Source organism: Petaurus breviceps, unplaced genomic scaffold (assembly GCF_028583685.1).
Source record: "Petaurus breviceps papuanus isolate PSGF00001 unplaced genomic scaffold, PetGlider_PUasm1.0 76, whole genome shotgun sequence".
Classification (NCBI taxonomy): Eukaryota; Metazoa; Chordata; class Mammalia; order Diprotodontia; family Petauridae; genus Petaurus; species Petaurus breviceps.
In genome coordinates this window covers 55,299,351-55,325,840 of record NW_027186473.1, presented here as the reverse complement: position 1 = coordinate 55,325,840, position 26,490 = coordinate 55,299,351, and the positions used below count along the sequence as shown (strand labels likewise).

Genomic DNA, 26,490 nt, shown 5'->3' with positions numbered 1-26,490 from the left:
AGGGAGAGTAGTCTATAATTTTCTTTATTTGTTTTGACTCTTCTGGTTTAGGTATGAGCACCATATTTGTATCATTAAAATAATTAAGTATCACTGCCTCTTTCTTTCATATACTTTATATAGTATTGGAATTAATTATTCTTTAAATGTTTTGTAGAATTACCTTGTAAATTCATCTGGTGGGGCGGCTGGGTGGCGCAGTGAATAGAGCACCGGTTTTGGAGTTAGGAGGACCTGAGTTCAAATCTGGCCTCAGACATTTAACACTTACTAGCCGTGAGACCTTGGGCAAGTCACTTAACCCCAATTGCCTTCCAAAAACAAACAAAAAAATGGTGTTGTAAATTCATTTGGCTCTGGAGATTTTTTCTTAGGGATCTCACTGATGGCTTATTCAATTTCTTTTTCTGAAAAGTGGTTATTTCGGTGTTTTATTTCCTCTTCTATTAATCTGGGCAATTTATATTTTTATAAATATTCATTCATTTCACTAAGATTGTAAGATTTATTGGCATACAGTTGGAAATAGCTCCTAATTATTGTTTTAATTTCCCCTTTATTGATGGTGAATCCACCCTTTTCATTTGTGATATTGGTAATTTGGTTTTCTTCCTTCTTTCTTTTAACCATATTCACCAAAGTTTATATATTTTATCCTTTTTTTTTTAAAACATAAAACCAGCTCTTAGTTTTATTTATTAGTTCAATAGTTTTCTTAATTTCAGTTTTCTTAGTCTCTCTTTTGGTTTTCAGAATTTCTAATTTGGTATTTAATTGGGGATTTTCAATTTGTTCTTTTTCTAGCTTTTTTTTTTTTGCATGTCCAATTCATTAATCTCCTCTTTCTCTATTTTATTCATGTAAGCATTCAGAGATATAAGATTTCTCATAAGAACTACTTTGTCTGTGTCCTGTAAATTTTGGTATGTTGTCTCATTATTGTAATTCTCTTAGATAAAGTTATTGATTGTTTCTATGACTTGTTTGATCCACTCATCCTTTAGGATTAGATTATTTAGTTTTCAGTTAATTTTTAGCTTATCTTTCTATAGTCCTTTATAATCAATTTTTATTGCATTATGTTCTGAAATGAATACATTTAATATTTCTGCCTTTCTGCATTTGATTTTGAAGTTTTTATGCCCTAATACATGGTCAGTTTTTGTGTAGGTACCATGTGCTGCTGAAAAAAAAAGGTATATTCCTCTCTTTCCCCAGATTTCTCTAGAGGTTTACTGTATCTCACTTTTCTAATATTTTATTCAGCTCCCTAATTTTTTCTTGTTTATTTTCTGGCTTAGATTTATCTAGTTCTGAGAGAGGGAGGTTGAGGTCCCCCGCTGGTATTATTTTGCTGTATTTCTTCCTCTAACCCCCTTAACTTCTCCTCTAAGAATTTGGATGCTATACCACTTGGTGCATATATATTTAGTATTGATATTACTTCACTGTCTGTGATACCTTTTAGCAGGATGTAGTTTCATTCCTTATATCTTTTAATTAGATCTGTTTTTGTTTTTGCTTTGTCTGAGATGAGGATTGCTAGCCCCTTCTTTTTAAATTTCAATTGAACCATAGTATATTCTGTGATAACCTTTTACCTTTACTCTGTGTGTATCCCTGTGCTTCAAATTGTATTTCTTGTAAACAGCAGATTATAGGATTATGGGTTTTAATCCACTCTGCTATTTACTTCTGTTTTATGGGAGGGTTCATCCTGTTCACATCCACAGTTATGAATGAGTAACTGGGTCTTTATCTCCATCCTGTTTCCTCCTCTGTTTATGCTTTGCTCTTTTACCCTCCCTTCTATCCACACACCTTCCTTTTTTCCCACTTACCCTTCCTATTTTCTTTAGAATAAGATTGATTTCCATTCCCAAGTGTGTTATTTCCATTTTGAGCCAAAACTGATGAAAGGTTCAAGAATTCTCACCTCACTTCCTTTTTTCCTCTTGTGTAATAGGTCTGTGCACCCATTCATGTGATGTAATTTAATCTTTTCTGTATCCTCCTTAAAATATCAAACCATCTTATATAATAAATAGCATTTTTTTCAGGACAAAGAAAAAGCAAAACAGAAAAAAATCACATAATTGATCAGTGTGTTGAAAAAGTGTGAACATATGTCCAGTGTGCAATGCTTGTGACTTCCCAATTCATCAAAGGGGTGGATTGGGAGTATCTTCTCATATGTCTTCCCATTCTTGTTTTGTATAATTTTTAAAAATTCATTTTTGATGATGTGTGTATGAGTGTGTTACTTTTTACATTTACATAGTTGTAGTTGGATATTATTTTATTACATCATTACTTGTAGATCTTTCTGTGTCTCTGTATTCAAGTCATTGTATCATTTCTCATAATGCAGTATTATTACATGACATTCAAGCACCACAATCTGTATAGTTATTCTCCAACTGATGGATATTTGCTTTATTTTTAAATCTCTGCTTTGAAAAAAGTATTGCTACAAGTATTTCAGTCTTATTTTGGGAGTTTCTTGTGATTGGCCTTTTTGGGGCATAAGTTCAGTACTGAAATCTCTGGATCAAAGGATAAAGACATTTTAATTACTTTGTTTACATAGTTCCAAATTTTTTCCCAAAATGGTTCAATTCAATTTATAGCTGCATCAAAAATGCACCAGAGTTTCTATCATTCCCAATCCCCTCTATTCTGACTCAGTAGTCATTTTTCATCATCTTTGCCATTTTTCAGGTTATGAGGTAAAACCCTGGAGTTGTTTTGATTTGTATTACTTTTTATTATTAGTTATTTGGAACATTCTTTCATGTGATTGATAATAGTTTGCAGTTCTTTCCAGAACTGTTTTCTCTTAGCCTTTGACTACTTTTCAGTGACTGAATGGCTTTTAGTTATAGATATATGTTAATTGTTTATATAGCTTAGATACCAGATTCAAAGAAATTTGATAGAATTTTTCCCCCTGTTCAGTTGTTTCCATTTTTATTCTAAGTGCATTGATTTTTTCTGTGCAAAAGCTTTTCAGTTTTATGTAATTAAAATTATCTGTTTTAACTTTTGTAATTGCCTCTGTCCTTTATTTGGTTAAGAATACAACTCATGCCCATAACTGTCAGAGACACATTATCTACTTTTTCTTCAATTTTTTTATGTTAGGATTTTTAGTATTAAAGTCATATATACTTTTAAAAATAATTTGGAATATGGTGTAAGGTAAGAAATCATGCCTAAGCCTAATTTCTGCCATTCTGCTTTCTAGTTTTCCAGACATTTAAAAAAAATTAAATTGAAAGTTTTTCCTGAAGTAAGTTGTGTTTTCTGTTTTTTCAAACACTGAGTTACTGAGTTCCATTGTTTTGCTTCTCCCTTATCTAGTCTGTCTCATTGATCTCTCTTTGTACTTTTCAAGCAAAACCAGATGGTTTTAATGCCTGTAGCTTTATAATATAATTTTATGTCTTTGTTCTTCCTTCATCCCTACTTCTTTCATTATTTCCCTTGATATTCTAGATCTTTCTGTAATGAATTTTGTTCTTATTTTATTACGTTCTATAAAGTATCCTTTTGATAATTTGGTTGGATAGAGCATTTAAAGTGTTAATTTGATAGTACTGTCATTTTTAGTATATTTTCTTGGTCTAGTCATAAAAAGTGAATATTTCTTGAGCTATTTAAGTTGTATTTTATTTTTTTTTAAAGAGCACTTTATAATTAAATCTATACAAATCTTTTGTCTGCTTTAGTAGATTGATCCCCAGTTACTTTATGAACTTTGTTGTTTTTTGAATTGTATTTCTCTTTATTTTGTTGCTTCTTAGATTTTGTTTTTATGTATAAATACAGCTGATTTTTTAGTGGCTTATTTTGTAGCCTCCAACTTTGCTGAAGTTATTTTCTCAATATCTTTACTGATTTCTCAGGACTTTACAATTATGATATCATTATCACATCACCATGCAGAGAGAAGTCAAACCTTCTGAGACTATACTCTAAAATCTAGTAAGGCTTTTCATGGGGTTAACAGGCCCAAGTTCCCCTTCACTGGAGATCACATGATTTACAAGGACTCAAAATTCAGAGCAGTAGAGAGTCACCCCTCTCTTCAGTGACACCTCAGCATAAGATATGCCAAATAAGGACAGAGTGCTTTCTCAAATGTACACTGGGTGATCTACTGTTTCCTTGCTCCAGTACTTGAGCTAGACTGCCACGCTTAGATTGTTCCCACCAATGGAAGAAAATGGCAGGAGGGGGATGGGGAAGAATTCTGTATTAGGGCTTTATAATTTCGCCATTTCCTTTTGTAAATTGCTTCTCATCCCTGACCATCTTTCTCTAGATCATAAGAAACCATTCTTTTCTGCTTCCTACGTTGAGAAAACTCTGAGTATCATTTGGGTAAGGATTTCTGTTATACACAGTTTTTTGGGGTGCACACATTTATTGTAGATTGTTTTATCTCCTCTTTCTCTAATAGCTTTTGGTAGTATTTCTAGAACTTGGTTTAATAATGCTGGGTATAGAGACACAACTTTTCAGTATTAAACTTTTACCAGTGTTTCTGTGACAGTGAGAAGTGGAACAGGCTTTTTTAAAAATTTAATTTAATTTAATTTTCATTTTTCAAATGCTTTATTAACTTCTGATTTACATCATTCATTTCCGCCACATTTTGAGTTACAAATTTTCTCCCCATTTTTCCTCTACCCACTGCCCCAAAATAGCAGTCCTACAGGATATCCCCTCCTCCAATCTGCTGTCTCCCATATCTTCTCCCATACCCCCTTTAACTTAGGGCATGGTGGATCTCTCTGCCCCAGTGCCCGTATATCTTATTTCCCAATTACATGTAAAATAGTATTAATAATAGTATGTACATATATATTTAAAAATTTGATTTTAAAACTTTGAATTCCACATTCATTTCCTTCCTCTCTAGTCACCCACCCTTACTGGGAAGATAAGCAGTATAGGTTGTACATGTGTAGCTAATGCAAAACATTAACATAGTAGATATATTATAAAAGACTCACTATATTTCCCTCCCTCCTATTCCACTTCCCACTTGTTCTATTCTGTACTTTGATCCCATCCCTTTTCAAAAGTGGGTGCTTCTAACTTCCCTCTCCCCCAGCCTGCCCTCCCTTCCATCATCCCCTCTCTCATCCCCTTCCCCCCTACTCTCCTGTAGAGTGAGATACCTTATTTAGGGTATTTCATTCCCTCCCTGAGCCAAATTCAATGAGAATAAGGTTGACCCATTCTCTTTTGCCTTCCTATTCTTCCCCTCCATTGTAACCATTTTCCCTTGCCTCTTCTGTATGAGATAGTTTACCACATTCTGTCTCTCCCTATCTCCTCTCATTATATTCCCCTCTTACCTCTTAATTTCACCTCTTAAGTATCATCCCTTCCTATTAAATTGGTCCTGTGCCCTCTATCTATGTATACCTGTAAACACATATACACACATTTACATCTGTATTCATACGCCCATATTACCCTCCGATATAGACATATATATATACATATATATGTATGTGTGTGTGTGTATATACATATGTGTATGTGTATATATATATACATATATATATATATTCCTTTCAAATATTTTCATACTGAGAAAAGTTGCATCAGTTACAATGATCGTTTTTCCATGTAGGAATGTTAAAATTTGAACTTTGATAAGTTCCTTATGATTTCTTTTTCCTGTTTACCTTCTCATGCTTCTCTTGCTGCTTGTATCTGAAAGTCAAATGTTTTGTTCAACTCTGGTTTTTAAAGCAAGAATGCTTGAAAGTCCTCTATTCCATTTAATGACCATATTTTCCCCTGAAACATGATACTCAGTTTTGCTGGGTAGGTGATTCTTGGTTTTAATTGCAGCTCCTTTGCCCTCTGGTATATCATATTCCAAGCCCTTCGATCCCTCAGTGTAGAAGCTGCCAGATCCTGGGTTATCCTGATTGTGTTTCCACAATATTCAAATTGTTTCTTCCTGGCTGCTTGTAATACTCTCTCCTTGATCTGGGAATTCTGGAACCTGGGTATTAATATTCCTAGGAGTTTTCTTTTTGGGATCTTTTTCAGGGGCTAATGGATTCTTTCAACCTCTATTTTGCCCTCTGGTTCTAAAACATCAGGGCAGTTTTCCTTGAGAATTTCTAGGAGGATGATTTCTAGGTTCTTTCTTTGATCATGGCTTTCAGGTAGTCCAATAATTTTTAAATTATCTCTCCTGGGTCTATTTTCCAGGTCAGTGGTTTTTCCCATGAGATATTTCACATTGCCTTGTATTCTTTCATTTGTTTGTATGTGTTTAATAGCATCTTGATTTCTCATAAAGTCACTAGCTTCCCTTTGCTCCATTCTAATTCTTTCTTTCATCTCTTCAGTGAGCTTTTGAGATTCTTTTTCCATCTGTTAAATACTGCTTTTTAAGGCATTCTTCTCCTCATTGCCTTTTTGAGCCTTTTTTTGCCATTTGAGTTAGTCTATTTTTTAAGGTGTTATTTTCCTCAGTCAGGTTGTTAACTCTCATTTCATAATTTTCTTGTATCATTCTCTTTTCTCTTCCCAATTTTTCCTCCACTTCTCTTATCTGCTTCTTAAGGTCCTCTATGGCCTGTAACCAGCTCGTATTTTCCTTTGAAGCTTTTGGTGCAGGAGTTCTGACTTCACTGTCTTCTTCTTGTTCCATGCTTTGATCCTTTTTGTCCCCAAAATAGGAGTCTAATGTTGGATTCTTCTGTTTGCTTTGCTTCCTTTGCCTGCTCTTGTTGCCACTGAATTACTTGACTCTTGAGCTTTTTGCCATAGTAGGACACTGCTTCCAGAGAGGGGATCTTCCTTCTGAAACGCTGGGGTTTTCTCAGCTGCTGGAGGTATTAGTTGGGTGCCCTCTCTGAAGCCTCCACACACTCTGGCAATTTGGTCACATACCCCAGGACCTCCACCCTAGACAGCAATCCAGATCCAAGCAGGTTAAAGCAAGAGTGATTACCCCTTGGTAGAATGTAGGGGGACCACTTGGTCCCCCTACACTCTGCAGTCCAGGAGCTGAAGCTGCCATGTGAAGCTGCGCCGTGCTTTTGCATTCCCAACTACTGGGTTCCAAAGTTGATACTACACTGACTTCTCACTTTGTCCTTAGCATCTATATGTTGATAATTTTGGAACCGGCTACAGCTGCTCGTGATCTGGAGTCCCACCAGCTGGTGGTTGGTCAGGCAAAAACCTCGGCGTGGGGCTGGGGTCGGCTCCCAGAGCACTGTGCTGGCCGATTCCTGCCGGCCTGCCAGGCTGTCCTCAGCCGGAGATTATCTTCTCTGTGTCATTTTGTGGGTTCTGTAACTCCAGATTTTGTTCAGAGTCCTCTTTTACATGGATTGGAGGTGGTGAGAGCCAGAGCCGCGTGGAGGTCCTGCTTCTACTCCGCCATCTTGACTCTTCCCCCGAACAGACTCGTTTTTGAAGAACTAAAAATGAGTATCACAATTGGAATAGTACTTACTCTCAAGTTGCTTACATTCTAAAAGAAGAGACAAAGGTACATATGTATATGCATATGCAAAATAGATATAAAGGGAGCAAATATAAATGAGTACAAAGTAGTTAACTATAAGAGACAATGGGAAGGTATTATCATTCGAGGGAATCAGGGAAATCTTCACTTAGAAGGTGCAGCTTGACATGTCTTGAAAGAAGATAGAGATTTTAGGAGGTGTAGGTGAGGTGCGAGGGTATGGATTCTAAGTATGGGGGACTCCTCCAGATGAATCCATGTTACATACCTAGGGACAAAGGGACATTGTTGGCTTTGACATGAATAACATTTAGCATTTGTGAAGCTTGTTTCCACTTAGTATAAGTATGTGAAGGTCGAACAATAATAGTAATTAACATAGTGTTAGTATTATTATCCCCATTGAGATTCTAGTAAGACCCTAACTTCCCTGTGCTATAATGATGCTCGACTTTTACTAGTCTGTTCTTTGAATTGTTAGAGCTTTCAACCTCTGTTGCTGTTTCTCAATTCTAATAACTTTTTTGTTCCTTTGAGTCTATTTTTGCTGTTTCTTCTGGCCATTGTATCTTTTTACTTTGCTATCATTTAATGTTTATGTAGTTAAAATCTAGTTAAAAATATACCTTAAAAAAGCAACCAGGATTATGCTCCTTCCCTGTCCCTATTTTCACTTGTCCTTTCTCCAATTCATTTGTTGTTTATTCAATATTTTGTTTAGAGGTAGTATAATATAATGATTAGAGTGTTCGATTTGGAATTAGGAGAACTTGGTTTAATATCCTGCCTCTTTTTAAAACATCTCCACAGCTTTTACTCTCCCTAGTGTCTTAGCTGAGAACATTGTCTCACATTTCACTGAGGAAATTGAGACCATTCACAGAAAATTCCTTATCTCAAGGTCGCTCAGATGGGTTGTGCTACTATCTCTTCTTTCACAGCTGATTTACATGATGAAGTGGCCCTTGTTTTTCCATATATGCACAAGTGATCCTATTCCATCCTGTTATCTCCAGCAGATTGCTATCTCTATCAGCTTTGCTGTCTCACTCATCTTTAAATTGTTTCCCTGTCTTGTGCCTGTTTCTATACTGTCTAAAAACACTCCCATACCTTCCCTATCCTAAAAAAAAGAAAAAGAAAGCACCATTTTATTTGTATTTCCCTGCTAGTTATTGTCCTATATTTCTCCCCTATTTTGTGAGTAAACTCCTTGAGAATGCTGTCTGCAGGAGGTTCTTCCCTTCCTTTCCTATAAATTAAAAAAAAAAAACACAACACACCAAAACACCAGCCAACTCTTTGTAGTCCTATTTCCTACCTATTCATTCAATCAAAGCTGCTTGCCAGAAAGTTTCTTTTGATTGCTTACTTGCCAGGTCTAACAGCTTTTTCTCAATCCTCTCCATTCTTGACCTCTCTATAGCCTTTGACATTATCAATTACCCCCTTCACTTTGATATTCTCTTCTCTCTAGGTTTTGTTGACACTGTTCTCTCCTGGTTCTCTTTCTGTGTGTCTGACTGTTTCTTCTGTTTCTTGTGCTGTATCTTCTTCCACGTTATTATTTACCATTTCTGAGAGTTTGCCAAGGCTTTGTCCTGTGCCCTCTCCTTTTCTCCAAGTGTTCTATTTCACTTAGCTATTTCATTAGCTCCTTAGGTTTCAGTTATTACTTCTTTTCAGAAGATTCTCACATCCGTTTGTTTAGTTATAACCTCTCCTTCAACTTGGTGTTGTCTTTAATTCCTCAGTCTCTCTTTTTAAAATTATTTATTAATTTTGAACTTAAATTTAAAACGATAAAAAATTTCATGTACACAGAACAACAGAAAGAGAATTCAATATGAAGTCACAAATCTCTATTTTAGTTTCCTTATTTTAAAAAAAAGATTATGTAAGACATACTGCAGATCATTTTCAAAGCCATCTTGCTTTTCTGTGCTTCCTTCTGACTTTTGTTTTCTTCTGTGTACTTTTTATTTTTTTTCTCCCTACTTCTATACCCCACAATAGAGAAGGCCACCATTAGGTACAGATATGTGTATATGTGATAAACCATATTTTACCTACTTGTATTCATCACTTTTTTTCTCTGGAGGTAGATAGCATTTTCCTTCATAGGTCCTTTGCAGTTTATTAGAATGTTTGTGACACTCAAAATAACTTAATCGTTTACAGTTATTGATTGAACAGCATTTCTGTTATTATACACAATGTTCTCTTGGTTCTGCTCATTTCCCTCTTCATTATTTTTTGTAAATCTCATTTTTTTCTGAAAATCAACCAGCTCATCATTTCTTTTCTTTTTTTTTAATATAAAAAGTATGTATTACCAGTACTGATAGCTCATATTGACACATTAACACTTATATTTTACAAAGATTTACTTTCTATAAAACTCCCTGGGAAAATTGTTAAATGTACATTCACATGTACTCTTAGAGAGTTTCATGCGATATATGTATGCATGCATAATATTGTAAAATCTCTCCATTGAAAAAGACCTTAGAAGTCATCTAGGCCAACTTCCTATCCCATGTAGAAACTCTTTCTATACCTCCTCAAAAGTGGTCATTGAGCCCCTTTTGAATACTCAAATGAAAGGAGACTCACCATCTAATGATGCAATTCCATTCTAATTCTGATTCTATTTTCAGACAGCTATCATGTTGGCAAATCTATCTTTATGAAGAACTTTGTAAATTAGCAATTCCCTCCAGAGCTATGCAGCATACATCTGATACTTGTTAAGTGTACGTGAATAGGCATGCATGCATGCATGCATGGATGAATGGATGGATAAATACATGTGTAAACCTGTCTGATCACAGATTTGGGCCCCTGTATGCAGATGAAGCATCTAGGGGTAACAAGGTGGTGCAGTAGGTAGAGTGTTGGGCCTGGAGTCAAGGAAACTCATCTTCCTGAGTTCAAATCTGGGCTCAGACATTTACCAGCTGTGTGACCCTGGGCAAATCACTTAACTTTGTCAGCCTCAGTTTCTTCATCTGTAAAATGCAGCTCATCATTTCTTACAGTGTTGTCATATTCCATCACAGTCATATATGACTACTTGTTTAGCCATTACCCCTTTGATAGGCAGCCCCTCAATTTTCAGTTCTTTGATATTACAAAGAAAGCTGCTGTAGGAGAATATTGTATACATTAACAGCAATATTTTATGATGGTCAGTTGTGAATGACTTAGCTGTTCTCAGCAATACAATGCTCCAAGACATATATGAGGGACTTATGATGAAAAATACTATCCATATCCAGAGAAAGTACTCATGGAGTCTGAATGCAGATTGAAGCGTAATTTTACTTTCTTTATTTTTCTTGGTTTTTGTCTGTGTTTTCATTCACAATATGAGTAACATGGAAATATGTTTTGCATGACTACATGCATAATGTATATCAGATTGCTTGCCTTCTCAATAGGGGTAAGGCGTTGGATGGGAAAGAGGGAGAGCATTTGGACCAATTTTTTAAAAAAATGAATGTTAAGAGTTGCTTTTACATATTGCTGGGGAAAGAACTAAAATATTAAATAAGAGCTGCTATAAATATTTTAGAACATATAAGTTCTTTTCCATTTTCCCTAAAGTGTTATTGCTGAATCAAAGGGGATGTACTCTTTGGGCATAATTTCACATTCCTTTTCAAAATGGTTGCATTAGTTCACAGTACTACTAATATTATATTAGTGTTCCCATTTTTCTAAATCTCTTCCAACATTTGTCATTTTATCCTTCAGTCATTTTTAGCTAGTCTTGACAGGTGTGAGAGGATATCTCAAAGTTCTTTTAATTTGGATTTCTGTAATCAGTAATTATTTAGAGCATTTTTTCATTTTGAATATATATAGTTTTGATGTTTTCATTGAAAAACTTCCTGTTCATGTCCTTTGACTGTTTATCAGTTGGGGAATGACTCATAATTTTATAAATTTGACAAAGTTCTCTATAATATTTGAGATATGAGACCTTTGTCTGAGAAATTACAGAAATTCCCAACCCCCTCACTTTTCTGCTTTCCTTCTAGTCTTTGTTACATAGGTTTTATTTGTATAAAACCCTTAAAATTTAATATAATCAAAACTATACATTTTATACCTCACAGTGCCCTCTCTCTTGTTTATTCATAAATTCTTCTCCTATGTATAAGTCTGATAAGGTAATGTGTTTCATATTCTGATTTTCTTATAATATCTCCCTTTATATCTAAGTCATATATCCATTTTGACCTTATCTTAGTAAATGGTTTAAGGTACTGGTTTATGCCCAATTTCTGCTGGACTGCTTTCTAGTATTCCTAACAATTTTTACCAAGTAGTGAATTCTTATCCTAAGAGCTTAAATCTTTACATTTATCAAAAACAATGTTAGTATAATGATTTACTATATATATTGTATATCTATACTGTTCTTCTGTGCTGTCTTTCTTATTCTTAGCCAGTACTAGATATTTTCAATAACCACTGCCTTATAATATACTTTAAGATCTGGTACAGCTAAATCTTCTTCCTTTACATTTTTTTCATTAATTCCTTTGACGTTTTTGACCTTTTATTTTTCCAAATGAATTTTATTACTATTTTCTCTAGTTCAATAAAATAATTTTTTGGTAGATTAATTGGGATGCCATTGAATAAGTAGATTAGTTTACTTAGAATTGTCATTTTCATTATATTTCATTATATAGGCTCTGCCTATCCATGGACAGTTAATATTACTCTTTAAATCTGGTTTATTTTTTTAAATTCAGGTTTATTTTATTAAAATCAAAGCACCACAGTCTACCAAAAACAAAACATTCCATACATTCATTACAGTAACAAAGACTACTGTGTCAAACGTCCTTTACAATAAAATAAGTGATTCCTCCATGAAGAAAGAAATCTGTAATCTGGTTGACTAGCATTACTCAGGAACCAGATCTACCAGTATGTGAATTATGGTCCATTAATTTCACACCCCATGTTACAAAGATGAAAGCTAGATGGAGTCAGTTTGTTAAAAGATATTAAATACAAATTTATACAATGTTACAAAATGTTAAAAATATTTAAACGGTTATTTTAAAGGGTTTAATTTTTAAGCAGCAATTGGGTGGTTGAACTCATGGTGATGCTTGTAATTCAAACAGCCAATGAGATCATTCTATTTCTCTCATTTATAATAAATGCAGGACACATACAAAAAAATTAATAAATCTTCATTTTCACCCTATAAAACTTTCGATCACATGCAGTGACTGTAGCGCCAGTGCAATATTCATAGTGTCCACAGTGACTATAAACATGCTGCTCAATCACAGAATATAACAGACTCTTCATATATGACAGAAACAACACATTTATTCTGACACCAGAAAACCAAATCCCTAAACCAGAAGCCCAATCCATCATAGTAGCAAAGAAGTTAAGCCATAACGTAGCATGAAGCCACACTGTCCTTTGGCCTTCCCACCAACTAACATTTATTCACAAGCCTAGCTGTCTCCCAAAAGGTGTGTCCTCTCTTCCCTCCATCTCTAACTTCCCTGACCTCAGCTTCCTGTGGGCTCTGCTCTACTCTTCAGCAAACTCCTTCCCCCATAGACTCCATGTGATTACATGCAGCCTGTTAGGGGGCAGGGTATATCTTCAAAAGCAGGGAATGTCTTCAAATTCCCCTAGGCTTATTAAGGGGCAGGGATGCTCTTAAAATTCCTATTACCATCACAGTGACTTATTTTTCTGAAATAATAATATTAATTTGTGGAATAGACCCTTGAAAAAGGAAAATCCTTCCCCTACTTCCCTTTCCCACTAGCTTTGTCATAGGATTTTGACTTGAAATTTCAAGCTGATTGATAAAATAAGACTTTTTTAAAGTCTTTTTCATTTTTTAAAATGAATTTTATTCATTATCAGAATAACTGTTACCCTTTTGACTGTGGGGACAACCTTATACTCTGTTTTGAAAGTATTCATAGGTTAACACTATTTCTGTTCTGTTGTACAACTACCACCCACTCTTTAGATTAGAAGAAGGTACCATTGATAGAGCAAGGGGAGAAGGCTATTAAGTTTGTTTCTTGTCATTTATTTAAGTTCCATAAACTAACAATCCTTTCTCCCTTTGGAAATGATCTAAAGTGTGGCCTAATTCCAAATTAATCAATGAAGGAAAATAAATAGAATACCATCTAGGTCTTAAGTACTATTTCATTACCAAATACTGATGTGAAATAGTTTAAATTCAGTTATATAAGTTACTATATTTACAGTTTTGTTTCATTAAGAAAATTCTGAAAAGAAATGGCTTATGAATATTAAGCCAAGTGGGCTTATCAGTAAGTCATTGCTTGTATACCTGGCTTCCCCTGCTACAAAGTTGTACAATGCTTTGGGGTCCATAATTAATTGTTCATGAGGTTGGGCCAGCCTATATTTTACTGTCTTCCAGAACTGTGATACTAAGGGTAATGTAGAAGAGAGTTTATAAATAGGGCTACTGTAGTTCTGAGATTTCCATCTCTGACTCTTGCAACCAAATCCCAAAGGAAACCCTTCATGGGTTTCCAAGACAGAAGTAGAAGATGGAGTTCACAAATTTAGGTCAGGTAATCCCTGAGTTGCAATGAGCACTTTTTCCAGCCCCTTTTTCATCCTAGAGATGTGGTAATACTAGGGTCTTCTTAATGTTCTCTGCCAAAAGGGTGCAGGAACATTATGACTAGGATACTGCCAGGCACCAGGGGGACTTGTTAATAAGGTATCAGGTAATATGAGATAATTGAAGGACTGGATCACTACAATTTTGTCTCCTGAGTCGCAAGTACATAGAAGCAGGAGCTTATATGCTTAATTGAAATGAAGATATATAGGGCATTCAGAAATGCTACAGAAAATAGCAGAGATGATTTCACAGTGTTACACTGAAACAATCAAAGTTCCACGTGGCCTTATATGAGCTACTCAGTCTGACTTTATTTTTGTTAAGAAATATTTTATAATTAAGTTTGTGTAGTTCCTGGGTTTGTCTTCACAAAATGCCCCAGGCATTTTGTACCGCCTGCAGTTACTCTTGCAGGATTTTGTTGGTGATATATAGAAATGCTGATATTTTATGCTGGTTTCCTTTATATCTTGCTACTTTGCTAAATTGTTAATATTGTTTCCACTAACTTTTTAGTTGAATCTTTAATATTTTCCAGGTATATCATATTGTCTTTGAAAAGAGATAGATTCATTACCTCATTGCCCATTCTTATTCCTTTAGTTCTTTTTCTTTTCTTATTGTTTGCAGACATTTCTAATAAAATACTGAATAATATTGACGAAAATGGGCATCTTAGTTGCATTTCTGTTGTTATTGGGAAGGTTTCTGGCTCATCCAAGTTACAAGTAATGCTTGTTGATGGTTTTAGGTAGATCCTTCTTCCGGGTTTTATCTTTTATTTTTTAAAAAAACATTTTATTTTTTTCTACCCAACATTTCTCTTTTCAAATGAATAAGAACAAAAGATAAAACTCTCCAAAAATATGTAGTTTTTTTTTCTATTCATCATTACTGTCTGTAGATGAGTATCAGGTTTCATTTTTCATCCTCTAAAATCATTTTTAAAATTTAATCCATCATAGCTCTCAAGTCTTTAAAAGTAGTTTTTCTTTAATACTGGTAACTGTATAACTTATTCTTCTGATTCTGTATTCATGCTATCAATTCACATAAAATCTTCCCAGTTTCTCTAAAACTATCTTTCCCCCTGTTTTTATGGTACAGTAATATTTTATACATGTATATATTTATTATATAATCATATGTTTTATAATAAAATATATAATTTATGGTACAGAGTTTATATATATATAGCTATAGATAGATGTATATCTATTTGTTTATATATATATATTCCATAATTTGTTTTGCCAATCTCTACTAGGTGGTTATTATTTTGTTTTCCAGTTTTTGCTGGTGAAGAATAATCTGCTATAAATATTTTTGTATACATTAATCCTTTCCCTGTTCTCTGGTCTTTTTCGAATATAGGTCTATTAGTAGAATCAGTACATCAAAGAGTGTATATAGTTTAGTGACTTTTTTGCACAATTCTGAGTTGCTTTCCCAGATAGCTAGATGAAGCCATTTTGGAAAACAGTTTGGGAGTATTTTAAGAAAATGGCTTGGATGTCCATTTTCTTTGCTGCTAGATCCACTAGTAGATGTATCCAAAGGAGGTCAGAAATAGACATGAAAAGCTTGTACATTCTCCATAATAAAGGATATTCCATATCCTTAAGCAACATTGGAAACATTGTAAATGTCTATTGATAGGAAATGCCTAAACAATTTTGGTTCATGACCAAATACAAGGAATATTAAGGATGTTATGGATGCCAGATGTGAATATAATGGATATTCAAATCATGAATATAATGGAAAATAACTGCTATAAGAAGTGATGAAAAGCAAGAACACAGGAAGACATGAAAAGATTATATAAACTGATGCACAATGAAGTAAGGTGAACCAGCAAAATAATATACACAATAATTATAACATAAATAGAAAACCTCCCCACAAAAATAGAGAAATAGAAACTGAATGTAGTAATTATAATGATCAAAATTGGCCCCAGAGTGGAGAGTTCATTTCTCTCCTTTTTTGGCTTCAAAAAGTAGGTGGTTATTGGTGTAGAACACTGTGGTGTTGGATTAAATTATGTTGATTAATTTTCTGAACTGTTTTTTTCCCCTTCTTATTCTTTGTTAAAAAGGATGACTTCCTCCTTATATACAGAGATGACTCCCTTATATACAAAATGTGATGTGAATACAGAACGTCTATAAAACATTTTTTAAAATGTTTAAAAATTGTTTAGTAACATAAGGAGTGGATTTATCAGTTTTCAGTAGGGGGATCATACAGTAGTATCACTGCAGAGATTTTTTTCAAAGAAAACAACTCAGCTAAGATAATGGAATTGGAAGTGAAAGAGAAGAAGGGATTCTGTTAATATTATGGTTTGTGTTTGGTCTGTAACATAGAACATAGTAAATTAAATGGATCATCTTTTAAATGATCCATTAAATGGATCAAACTTTGATGTTTTGTTTCCTTTGCTGAGATTGCTTTGTTTTTCAAGGTAAGAGAATTGACCAGATGAATCCTTTTAGCTCTGGTTAATTTTATGTTTTTCAAATACTTCTAAAAATTACCCATACATTTATAATTAATAAATATATTTCCTCAACACTATTTTCATTTTAAAAATTATGGTACTTGACATATGACTATTGTACATATTTAATATATTTTTACATAGTACATCCAAATGGTAAAAGTAAATGATGTCTACGGAAGAAAAAAAGAAAATTTATTGTCCATCCTTTTATTTTCATATAATTTTCTTAATGTAATAATATGATTAAGATTTCCACCATTAAGTAAGTGAAGTTGTTTCGATTACATAAATTTGTGTAAAATTTCTTAAGAGTCAAAAGAGCACTATAGTGCTGTTGAGACTATCTGGGTTCTTTGTTTTCACCAAGTTGCTAAAGATGAATCAGTGTCAGAGATTTTGAAGTTGTAAAGGGACTTCAGAAGTCAGTGTCCTTTCTATGAAGTCATTCCAATAAGCATTCAGTAAGTGCTTCATATGTGCAAAGCATGGCACTTGCTGCCAAGAACACCATGGTAACTCTGCTTCTCTCCCTTAGAGTGTAAGCTCCTTGAGTGCTGGATCTTTTTATTTTTTTTGGTCTTTGGATACTACTAAGTAGCATGAGGCCTGCCAAACATTAAATTTTTTTTTATCAAATGCTTGTTGATTGTAATGCTTATTGATATTATTTCACTCTTTGAAAGACTACAAATATATTTAGGTACATTTTCAGTGAAAAGGGTCCACATGAAAGTATAATAATTATTTTCAATATGATCAGCTGGGATAATCTTCTAGAATCTGACCAAAAACTGAATTTAATCTCACTTCATTTAGAAATAATGTTTCCAAAAGGCTCTATTTTGTAAGGTGCAAAAGTGACAAATCAAAAAGGAGTAGTCATTGAAATGAATTATTGAGGGATCTCTCTAAGATGAGATAATGTGTACTATGTTAACATTATTCCAGGAAAGAGGGTGCATGTTTCAGTGAGACATAGGAGGAGTAAGCAATTAAAAACTGTTGTTTTATAAGCTAGGACACAGTTGTACTTTTGAAGTGTTATGACCAGTTTATGTCATTGAAAGATTAGGATGAAAAAATATAAAAGAAAGAAAATTAGAGAAGATTTAGGATATTTGGAGAAGGTTTAGAAGGATTCTTAGGAAAAGGAATCTAGGATAATTTAACAGTTTGAATATTTGAAGCTTTACTATATATGAAGGAAGGTGAACATCTGCTTTTGATCATTTTGTAGACAGAAGGAAGGGAAATTCTAGCAGTAGGGACATATTATCTGTTACAGAATGGACTTCCTGACAGTATGCATGATTAAATCCTTGAACAAAGAATAGAGTTGCATTTACAGTTTCTCTTACTGTTAATTTAAAAAAAAGTTTATTTATTTACTTTTGGTTTACATTTAGTTCCATAGTTCCTTGAGTTTCAAATTTTCTCCCCCTGTTCTCCCCCCGCTCCCCGCCCATGGCAGCATGTAATCAAATATAGGATCTACAAATACCTTCACATTAAACTTTAGTCAAGTTGTAAAGAAGGATTATAACCAGTGGAGTGAACAATGAGAAAGAAGAAACAAAAGAAAATAAAACAGAAAAAAAAGAGCAAATAGTTTACTAAATCTGCATTTAGACTCCGTAGTTCTTTCTCTGGATGAGGATATCCTTTTCTATCATGAGTCTTTTGGATGGTCTTATAACCTTGCATTACTGAGAGGAGCCTAGTCTATCCAAGTTAGTCGTCACACATAAGATGTGTCTGTAATTGTGTACAAAGTTCTCCTGGTTCTACTCTCCTCACTAAGCATCAGTTTATATAAGTCTCTCCAGGTTTTTATGAAATCAGTTTGCTCCTCATTTCTTATAGCACAATAATATTCCATTACATTCATATACCATAACTTGTTTGGCTATTCCACACTTGATGGACATCCCCTTGATTTCCAATTCTTTGCCACCACAAAAAGAGCTGCTATAAATATTTTTGCACTAATGGGCCCTTTCCCACTGCTGTGATCTCTTTGGTATACAGCCCTAGAAGTGTTATTGCTGGGTCAACGGGTATGCGCTTATTTATAGCCTTTTGGGCATAGTTCCAGATTGCTCTCCAGAATGGTTTAATCAATTCACAACTTCACCAACAGTATATTAGTGTTCCAGTTTTTCCACATCCCCTCCAGCAGTTATAATTTTCCTGTTTTTTCATGTTAACCAATCTGACCAGTGAGATGTGGTACCTTAGAGTTGTTTTGATTTGCATTTCTCTAATCAATAGTGATTTAGAGCATTTTTTCATATGCTTATAGATATCTTTAATTTCTTCCTCTGAAAACTGCCTGTTCATATCCTTTGACCATTTATCAATTGGGGAATGACTTGTATTCTTATAAATTTTACTCAGTTGTCTGTATATTTTAGAAATGAAGCTTTTATCAGAGACACTGGTTGTAAAAATTCTTTCCCAATTTTCCACTTCCCTCCTAATCTTGGTTACATTAACTTTATTTGTACAAAACCTTTTCAATTTAATGTAATCAAAATTATCCATTTTGAATTTTGTAATGTTCTCTATTTCTTGTTTGGTTATAAATTCCTCCCTTCTCTATTGATCAGACAGTTAAACTATTCCTTGCTCTCCCAGATTGCTTCCAGTCTTAGCCTTTATATCTAAATCTTGCATCCATTTAGAATTTATTTTGGTATGTGATGTAATATATTGGTCTATGCACAGTTTCCGCCATGCTATGTTCTAGTTTTCCCAGCAGTTTTTGTGAAATAGTGAATTCTTATCCCAGAAGCTACAGTCTTTGAGTTTGACAGACAGTAGATTACTATAGTCATTGACTGCGGTGTCAAGTGTACCTAATCTATTCTACTGATCTCCCACTCTATTCCTCAGCCAGTACCAAGTAGTTTTGATAACTGTTGCTTTATAGTACAGATTGAAATCTGGTAAAGCTAGTCCACCTTCCCTAGCATTTTTTTTTCCATTAATTCCCTTGATATTCTGGACCATTTATTCTTCAGGATGAATTTTGTTACTATTTTTTCTAACTCTATAAAGTAGTTTTTTGGTAAATTAATTGGTATGGCACTAAATATATAATTTAATTTAGGTAAAATTGTCATTTTTATTATATTAGCTCGACCCAGCCATGAGCAATTGATATTTTTCCAATTAGTTAGATCTGACTTTATTTGTGTGAAAAGTGTTTTGTAGTTATGATCATACAGGTCCTGGGTTTGTTTTGGCAGGTAGATTCCCAAATATTTTATAATGTCTACAGTAACTTTAAATGGGATTTCTCTTTCTACTTCTTGCTGTTGAGTTTCATTGGAAATATATAGGAATGCCAAGGATTTATGTGGGTTTATTTTATATTCTGCAACTTTGCCAAATTTATTTATTGTCTCAAGCAGTTTTTTACTTGATTCTCTAGGATTCTCTAAGTATATCATCATATCATCTGCGAAGAGTGATAGCTTGGTCTCTTCTTTGCCTAACTTGATTCCTTTGATTTCTTTTTAAAATCTGGTATGCCTAGGCCAACTTCTCTAGCATTTCTTTTCCTTAAATCCCTTGATATTCTGGACCTTTTCTTTTTCCAGATGATTTTTGTTGCTATTTTTTTCTAGCTCTAAAAAGTAGATTTTTTGGTAGATTTATTGGTATGGCACTAAATAGGTAAATTAATTTAGGTAAAATAGTCCTTTTTATTATATTAACTTGACCTAGCCATGAGCAGTTGATGTTTTTCCAATTATTTAGATCTGACTTTATTTGTGTGAAAAGTGTTTCATAATTGTGTTCATATAATTTTTTGTTTGTTTTGGCAGGTAGATTCCCAAATATTTTATAGTGTCTACAGTAACTTAAATGAAATTTTTCTTTCTATTTCTTGTTGTTGGACTTCATTAGAAATGTGTAGGAATGCTGAGGGTTTATGTGGGTTTATTTTATATCCTGCAACTTTGCCAAATTTATGTATTATCTCAAGTATATTTTTACTTCACTCCCTAGGATTCTCTAAGTATATCATCATATCATCTGAAAAGAGTCTCTTCTTTGCCTAACCTGATTCCTTAGATTTCTTTTTCTTCTCTTATTGCTACAGCAAACATTTCTAGAACCAAATTGAATAAGAGGGGTGGTAGTGGACATCCTTGTTTCACCCCCGATCTTATTGGAAATGTTTTTAGCTTATCCCCATTATATATACTTGCTGATGGTTATAGATAGATACTGCTTTTTATTTTAAGGAAGACTCCATTTATTCCTATACTTTCAAGTGTTTTTAATAGAAATGGATGTTGTATTTTGTCACAGGCTTTTTCTGCATTTATTGAGATAATCATATGGTTTCTACTAGTTTTGTTGTTGATTTGATTTATTATACTGATAGTTTTCCTAATATTGAACCATCCTTGCATTCCTGGAATAAGTTTGATGTGATCAAAGTGTATTATTCTCATGATAAGTTCTTGTAGTCTCTTTGCTAATATTTTATTTAAATTTTTTGCCTCTATATTCATGAGGGAAATTGGTTTTCTTTCTTTGTTTTGGCCCTTCCCAATTTTGGTGTCGGTACCATATTTGTGTCATAAAAAGAATTTGGTAGGACTCCTTCTTCTCCATGTTACTGTTAATTTTTAAGAATAGTTTGGAAACCTATACATTAGCCACTGCATAAGTGTAATGATTCTTGGAGGCAGTAAGACTAAATGGTTTTTTGTCTTTGTATCTCTCCCTATCATATAATCAATATATAAGCTTTCTGTTGTTTATCTCATTTTATCACAAGGACATTTATAAACTAGATTTGATTATGCTTTATAGATAATGTCTTTGAAAATATACTAAAATATGCTGTGTTCCTTTTGAGTACTTTAAATTTTCTTTACCTTTTTTTATATAGGTAACTTTCGAAATGCATAAAGAAAACCTAGCTAATGTATTCAGAGAATACCAAGGGAAAGTTGGTGAAGAAATAGGACTGGGCCCCTCAAGTCCAGTCCAATCAGTCTCTGGTGTTAGCAGGGATATTGAAGTTCCAGAAGATGTTTCACAATTAGAAGTAAAGGAAAATACTTCTATTTGTATTAGCAGTAATGATGATGACGAGCCGGTCAAAGACATTGTAGAATCTAATACAGAACCACAAAATCACATATCAAATGGTGAGGAAAGAAAATCTGAGGAAGAAAACCACAAAGGACCAGATAAAATAGATTTGGAGGGAGTACTGACCAAGGAAGCAGAATGTAAAGACAATTTAGAAGTAGCTCCTAGGGTAAAAGAAGCCGTGAGTGACTTTTCTGATTCTACCAAAGTGAGTGAGAAAGATAATATACCTATAGTCCTAAGTATACCATCAGGAGAAGATACTTCAGATGTTCCTGAAATTTTGGATGAGTCTACAGTGGAAGATGAAGAGGATTATGTTGAACTTAAAGTTGAAAGTAGTGCTCCTGATGAACAGCAAGAGGAAAATCATCTATCTCTTAGATGTTCAGAGGCGAGTATGTTACCTGTTGAACTTAAGCAAGATGAGTTATCTTCAGTTGTACCTGAAGCCAGTGAAAAAGTGGATCCTGAAATATTAGTTGAGGCCTTGCCAGATTTAGATACCCCAATGGAAGTAACTTCTTCCAAAGTTGTAGCCCAAGCAGAAATCAACCAGATGTTAGAAGAAGGAAATAAAATGACTGACCATGATGATGGATCTAGAACAGTTATTGATGGACATATCACCAGCTCAGAAAGTAATATTCCTTCTGAGAAAAAGATTGCCAAGTTGGATGTTTCCAGTGTAGCTACAGATACTGAGAGACTGGAATTAAAAGCCAGTACAAGCATGGAAACTTCTCAGCCTCAGCGGCCCAGTCCTGAGGTAGGTACTGTTGCTTTTTCAGTGCTGTCATCTTGGGTTAAAATTAGACATGGAAAACTTACATAGTATCATTTTGTTGTGGAGTTGATTGTTATTTTTAAATCGCTATATAAATGTTTAAACCTAAAGATTTAATTTCTAACTATTCCTTTTGGAGGGATTTTAGAAATTTAATCTGAAATAATTTACCTTTGTTTTTCTTGAAACAGTCTGTTTTAATAGTATATGTTGAACCAACATTAAAAAACATTTAAAATAAAGTAGGACAATTTATATAGTCAATTGTAAACTCTGGGCTTACTCTCCCACCCCCTGGTAATACTAACAATCATAGCTCCTAGAATGTGGCTCACTGGTACTCTCCGCAGGGTTCTAATGCAATCCTTAGGGGTCATGAGTTTGGGACATTACTACACTCTTCTCAGTTTATGAATGACATTTGCTATCTTCAGCACATCTATTGTGGTTTGTTTACTACATACTATAGCTATGGGCTCTCTAGTGACTTAGAGAAGTTTTACCATTTTATTTTTATCACTACAGAATTTCAGGAAAATTATATGTGGCACAGTTTATAAGTAAATCTTGAATTAATGTCCTTTCTTGCTTATAAATATATAGTGAAGCAACTTAACATGCAGATATCATTTTAAAGAGTTCTCATAAGTTATCAGGTACTTATTTTATTTAAACATGCTTTCCCCAATCCAGAAAAATTAAAGAATAAAAAAATAAGCCTTCTATCTCATAAATGCTTTTTTGTCTAATCCCTGTAGAGCTCATAGAGTATATGGCATTCTTCCTATAGGACCTAAGTTACTTGGGTTCTCTGGAAGTAACATTCTTATCTTTAGGTGAGAAACCAAATTGAAAAGTTTTTTGTGATCGCCACAGTGTATAGAGCCATCCGACTGGGGTCTGAACAAAATCTTTAGGTGCTCCTTTGTACAGTATAAAGTAGTTTCTGTATAATAGGCCAACTTTTGGTACCTGGGCAAATTTCCTCACATGCCAAAGAGCACCCACATGTTTTCCCAGTGAATCCTAACCAAGGGCAATCCTAATGGAATTCCAGGCTCATCCAAAAGTAGCAGCTATAGGCTGTTATATGTGGGACTTCCCAAAATAATTAAACCTTTGATGTTAATTATTCAAGGTTTTTGGTCAGAAGAAAGGTCTTATGTTGTAGACTTGCAGGCATAAGGATTTCATATTAGCTCGTCTAGAATCATGTATTGAATAAAAAATGAAACCCAAGATTTGCTTAAAATGAAAACAAAAATATTTATTAACTCATGTGGTGCAAATTACTAGGTACTGATATTTCAGGAATATAAAAGACATATTTCCCATGTCAGCCTCAGTACTTGTAAATGTACAAGCACAACAGTTATTAGTACTTAAGCTTTCAAAGAAACAAAGATTATCACAAAGAAGTTGACCTGACTTAAGAGACACTTTGGGTAATAGACTGTTGTATAAATTGCAGCCTAAAATAAAAATTTTTTTTTAGTGGATTAAAAAACTAGTATACCCAATAAAGTCCTGAGTAGAGCATCTTTCCAGTGGATCTTTGCAAATTTGAAAGGCCCCATATTTATTCCAGATGTTTTCTTCACATATAATGCCCTCTCTAGGCTCACTCTTCTAACTTTATTGACCTTTATTGATCCCCAGAGGCATATGACTACTTTCCTCTCTCTCTGAGTTCTTATTAGTTATCTTGAGTGGATGGGGTTGAAGTGCCCTTCTTTTACTAGTGTGGAAATTGTTATTAAAAGGAATCCAATCTTCTAGTAACACCAACATTGCCTGCCTTGAAGACATTTCATGAGGAAATTAATTCTCTGATTTAAAAACTATCTATGGAAGAAAATCTGAGACTCCTAGAAATTTTTTTTTCCCTTGTGTACTGAATATAGCACTCGTATTCTCAAAATGTCTTTGATTTTGATGTCTTTGGTGTGATCTTAATGGGGAAGATAATATTATAATGGAAATACCTTATTAGGAAAAAAAGGAAATTGTTTCCAATCTAGATTCTTGTTGGCAGTGTCACTTTGAACAACTCAGGTAACTCCCCACAGCCCTAGTTTTCTCATTGGTAAAATTTTAGTTGAATTAAAATGGGATAATATTATTGGTCCTGCTTATGATAGGCATTTTGGCGGAGTGTGAGGAAGGCTACATTGAGAGGAAGAGGCTTCACGTTGGATTCCAGCTCTGTGATCTCCCCCTGAGAACACCTGACCTCACTGACCCTCAGGTCCTCATCTGTAAAGAAAGGGTTCTGGGCTAGATGGCCTCTAAGTTCTCTCCTAGCTCTATGTTTAAAGTTATTTTTAGGTTTAAATGAAAATTTTTTTTTTTTTTTTGCTTTTTGGAGGGCAATTGGTGTTAAGTGACTTGCCCAAGGTCATGTGGTTAGTTTTTGTGTTGTGTCTGAGGCCAGATTTGAACTCAGGTTCTCCTGACTCCAGGGCCAGTATTCTATTCACTGCACCACCTAGCTGCCCCCAAATGAAATAATTTTAATGAAACTTCTTTGAAAAATGTAAATTGTTCTACAAATGGAAGATGGTAGTATCATAATGTTTATAAATAACCATACAACATATTGCTATTAGGAAAAAGTGTATAGTTTTCATTGCATTTTCTAAGACATGGCAGATTGAGAAAGTTGCCCCAAGATTTGAATTTTGGAGACTTACACATTTTTATTGGGAGAATTTGAGTGGACCTGCAAGAAATGGCTCGGCTAGAATTAGTTGGTAGTGTTATATGGTACTTTCAAATTTTTTTCAAGTACCCAAGGGACCCAAATATATGCAAACAACAGATAGGAGTAGGAGCGGGAAGGAAAGAGAAACTAAATTGGATTGCCTGATAGCAGTGCCTATCTTTTGTTCTACCTTCCCCCTGTCCCCTAGATTTCAGGCTTCTTTTTCTTGAAATCATGATTCTCTTCCCTCCCCACTTTCATGAGCATTTTGAGGAGGTAGGGAAAGGGAAGAACGCAGTACCATTTGTTCTGTACTTCTAATGTATGGCCTAAGTTATAAAACACATTATTATTATTATTTTTTTAAAGCAATTGGGGTTAAGTAACTTGCTCAAGGTTACATGGCCAGTTATTTCTGGGTGTGGTGCTAAGTATCTGATCCTGGGTTTGATCCCCAGGTCATCCCAACACTGGAGCCCGTGCTCTTACTCGCTGAGCCACCTGGCCACCCCTGAGCAATTGGGGCTAAATAACTTGCTCAAGGTTACATGGCCAGGTGTTTCTGGGTGGGTGCTAAGTGTCTGAGCCCAGATTCGACCTGCAGGTCATCCCGACACTGGGGCTGGTGCTCTTAATTGCTGTGCTACCTGCCTGCCCCCACATTATTATTTTTGGAAGGATATTCTTTTAATTCTTTATTTTGAGTGCTCTTTATAATAATGTGTCTCTTCTTCATTTTTATATCTTTTGTCCTAGATATAATGACTTGCCTTTTCTTCTGTTTCCTAAGATTATAAAGGCATCTTTATTTCTGAGTGCAAACAACTAGAACATGTCTTTTAGAAGCCACCAAAATAAGTTTTAACCAAAAAACATTGCCTGAAAGTCTTTCTTTTGAACAGAGTTTTCTCTTACCATTTTGGTCAGCTGAAGTAATATTTGCTGTCCTCTTGAATAGTTCCTGGGCAACTAGTGGCACAGGGGATAGAGGGCCTGGCCTGAAGTCAGGAAGACTTATCTTTCTGAGTTCAAATCTGTTATCAGACACTTCCTAGCTGGGTGACCCTGGGCAAATCACTTAACTCTGCTTTTAGTTCCTCATCTGTAAAATCAGCTGGTGATGGAAATGGCAAACCACTTCAGTATCTTTGCCAAGAACATTGCTGATGGAGTTACAGAGAGTCATGTATAA

At 34.3% G+C, this 26,490-nt stretch overlaps 1 protein-coding gene across 2 annotated transcripts in view; it reads left to right on the top strand.

The window, feature by feature from the left end:
• LRBA (LPS responsive beige-like anchor protein) overlaps positions 1 to 26,490 on the top strand; it is a 737,508-nt gene that overhangs the window by 43,778 nt on the left and 667,240 nt on the right. For both annotated transcript variants that reach the window (XM_069105500.1, XM_069105498.1), the window contains exon 10: positions 21,602 to 22,576. In XM_069105500.1, coding sequence (XP_068961601.1) covers positions 21,602 to 22,576 — 975 coding nt within the window. The remainder of the gene's footprint in view (positions 1 to 21,601; positions 22,577 to 26,490) is intronic.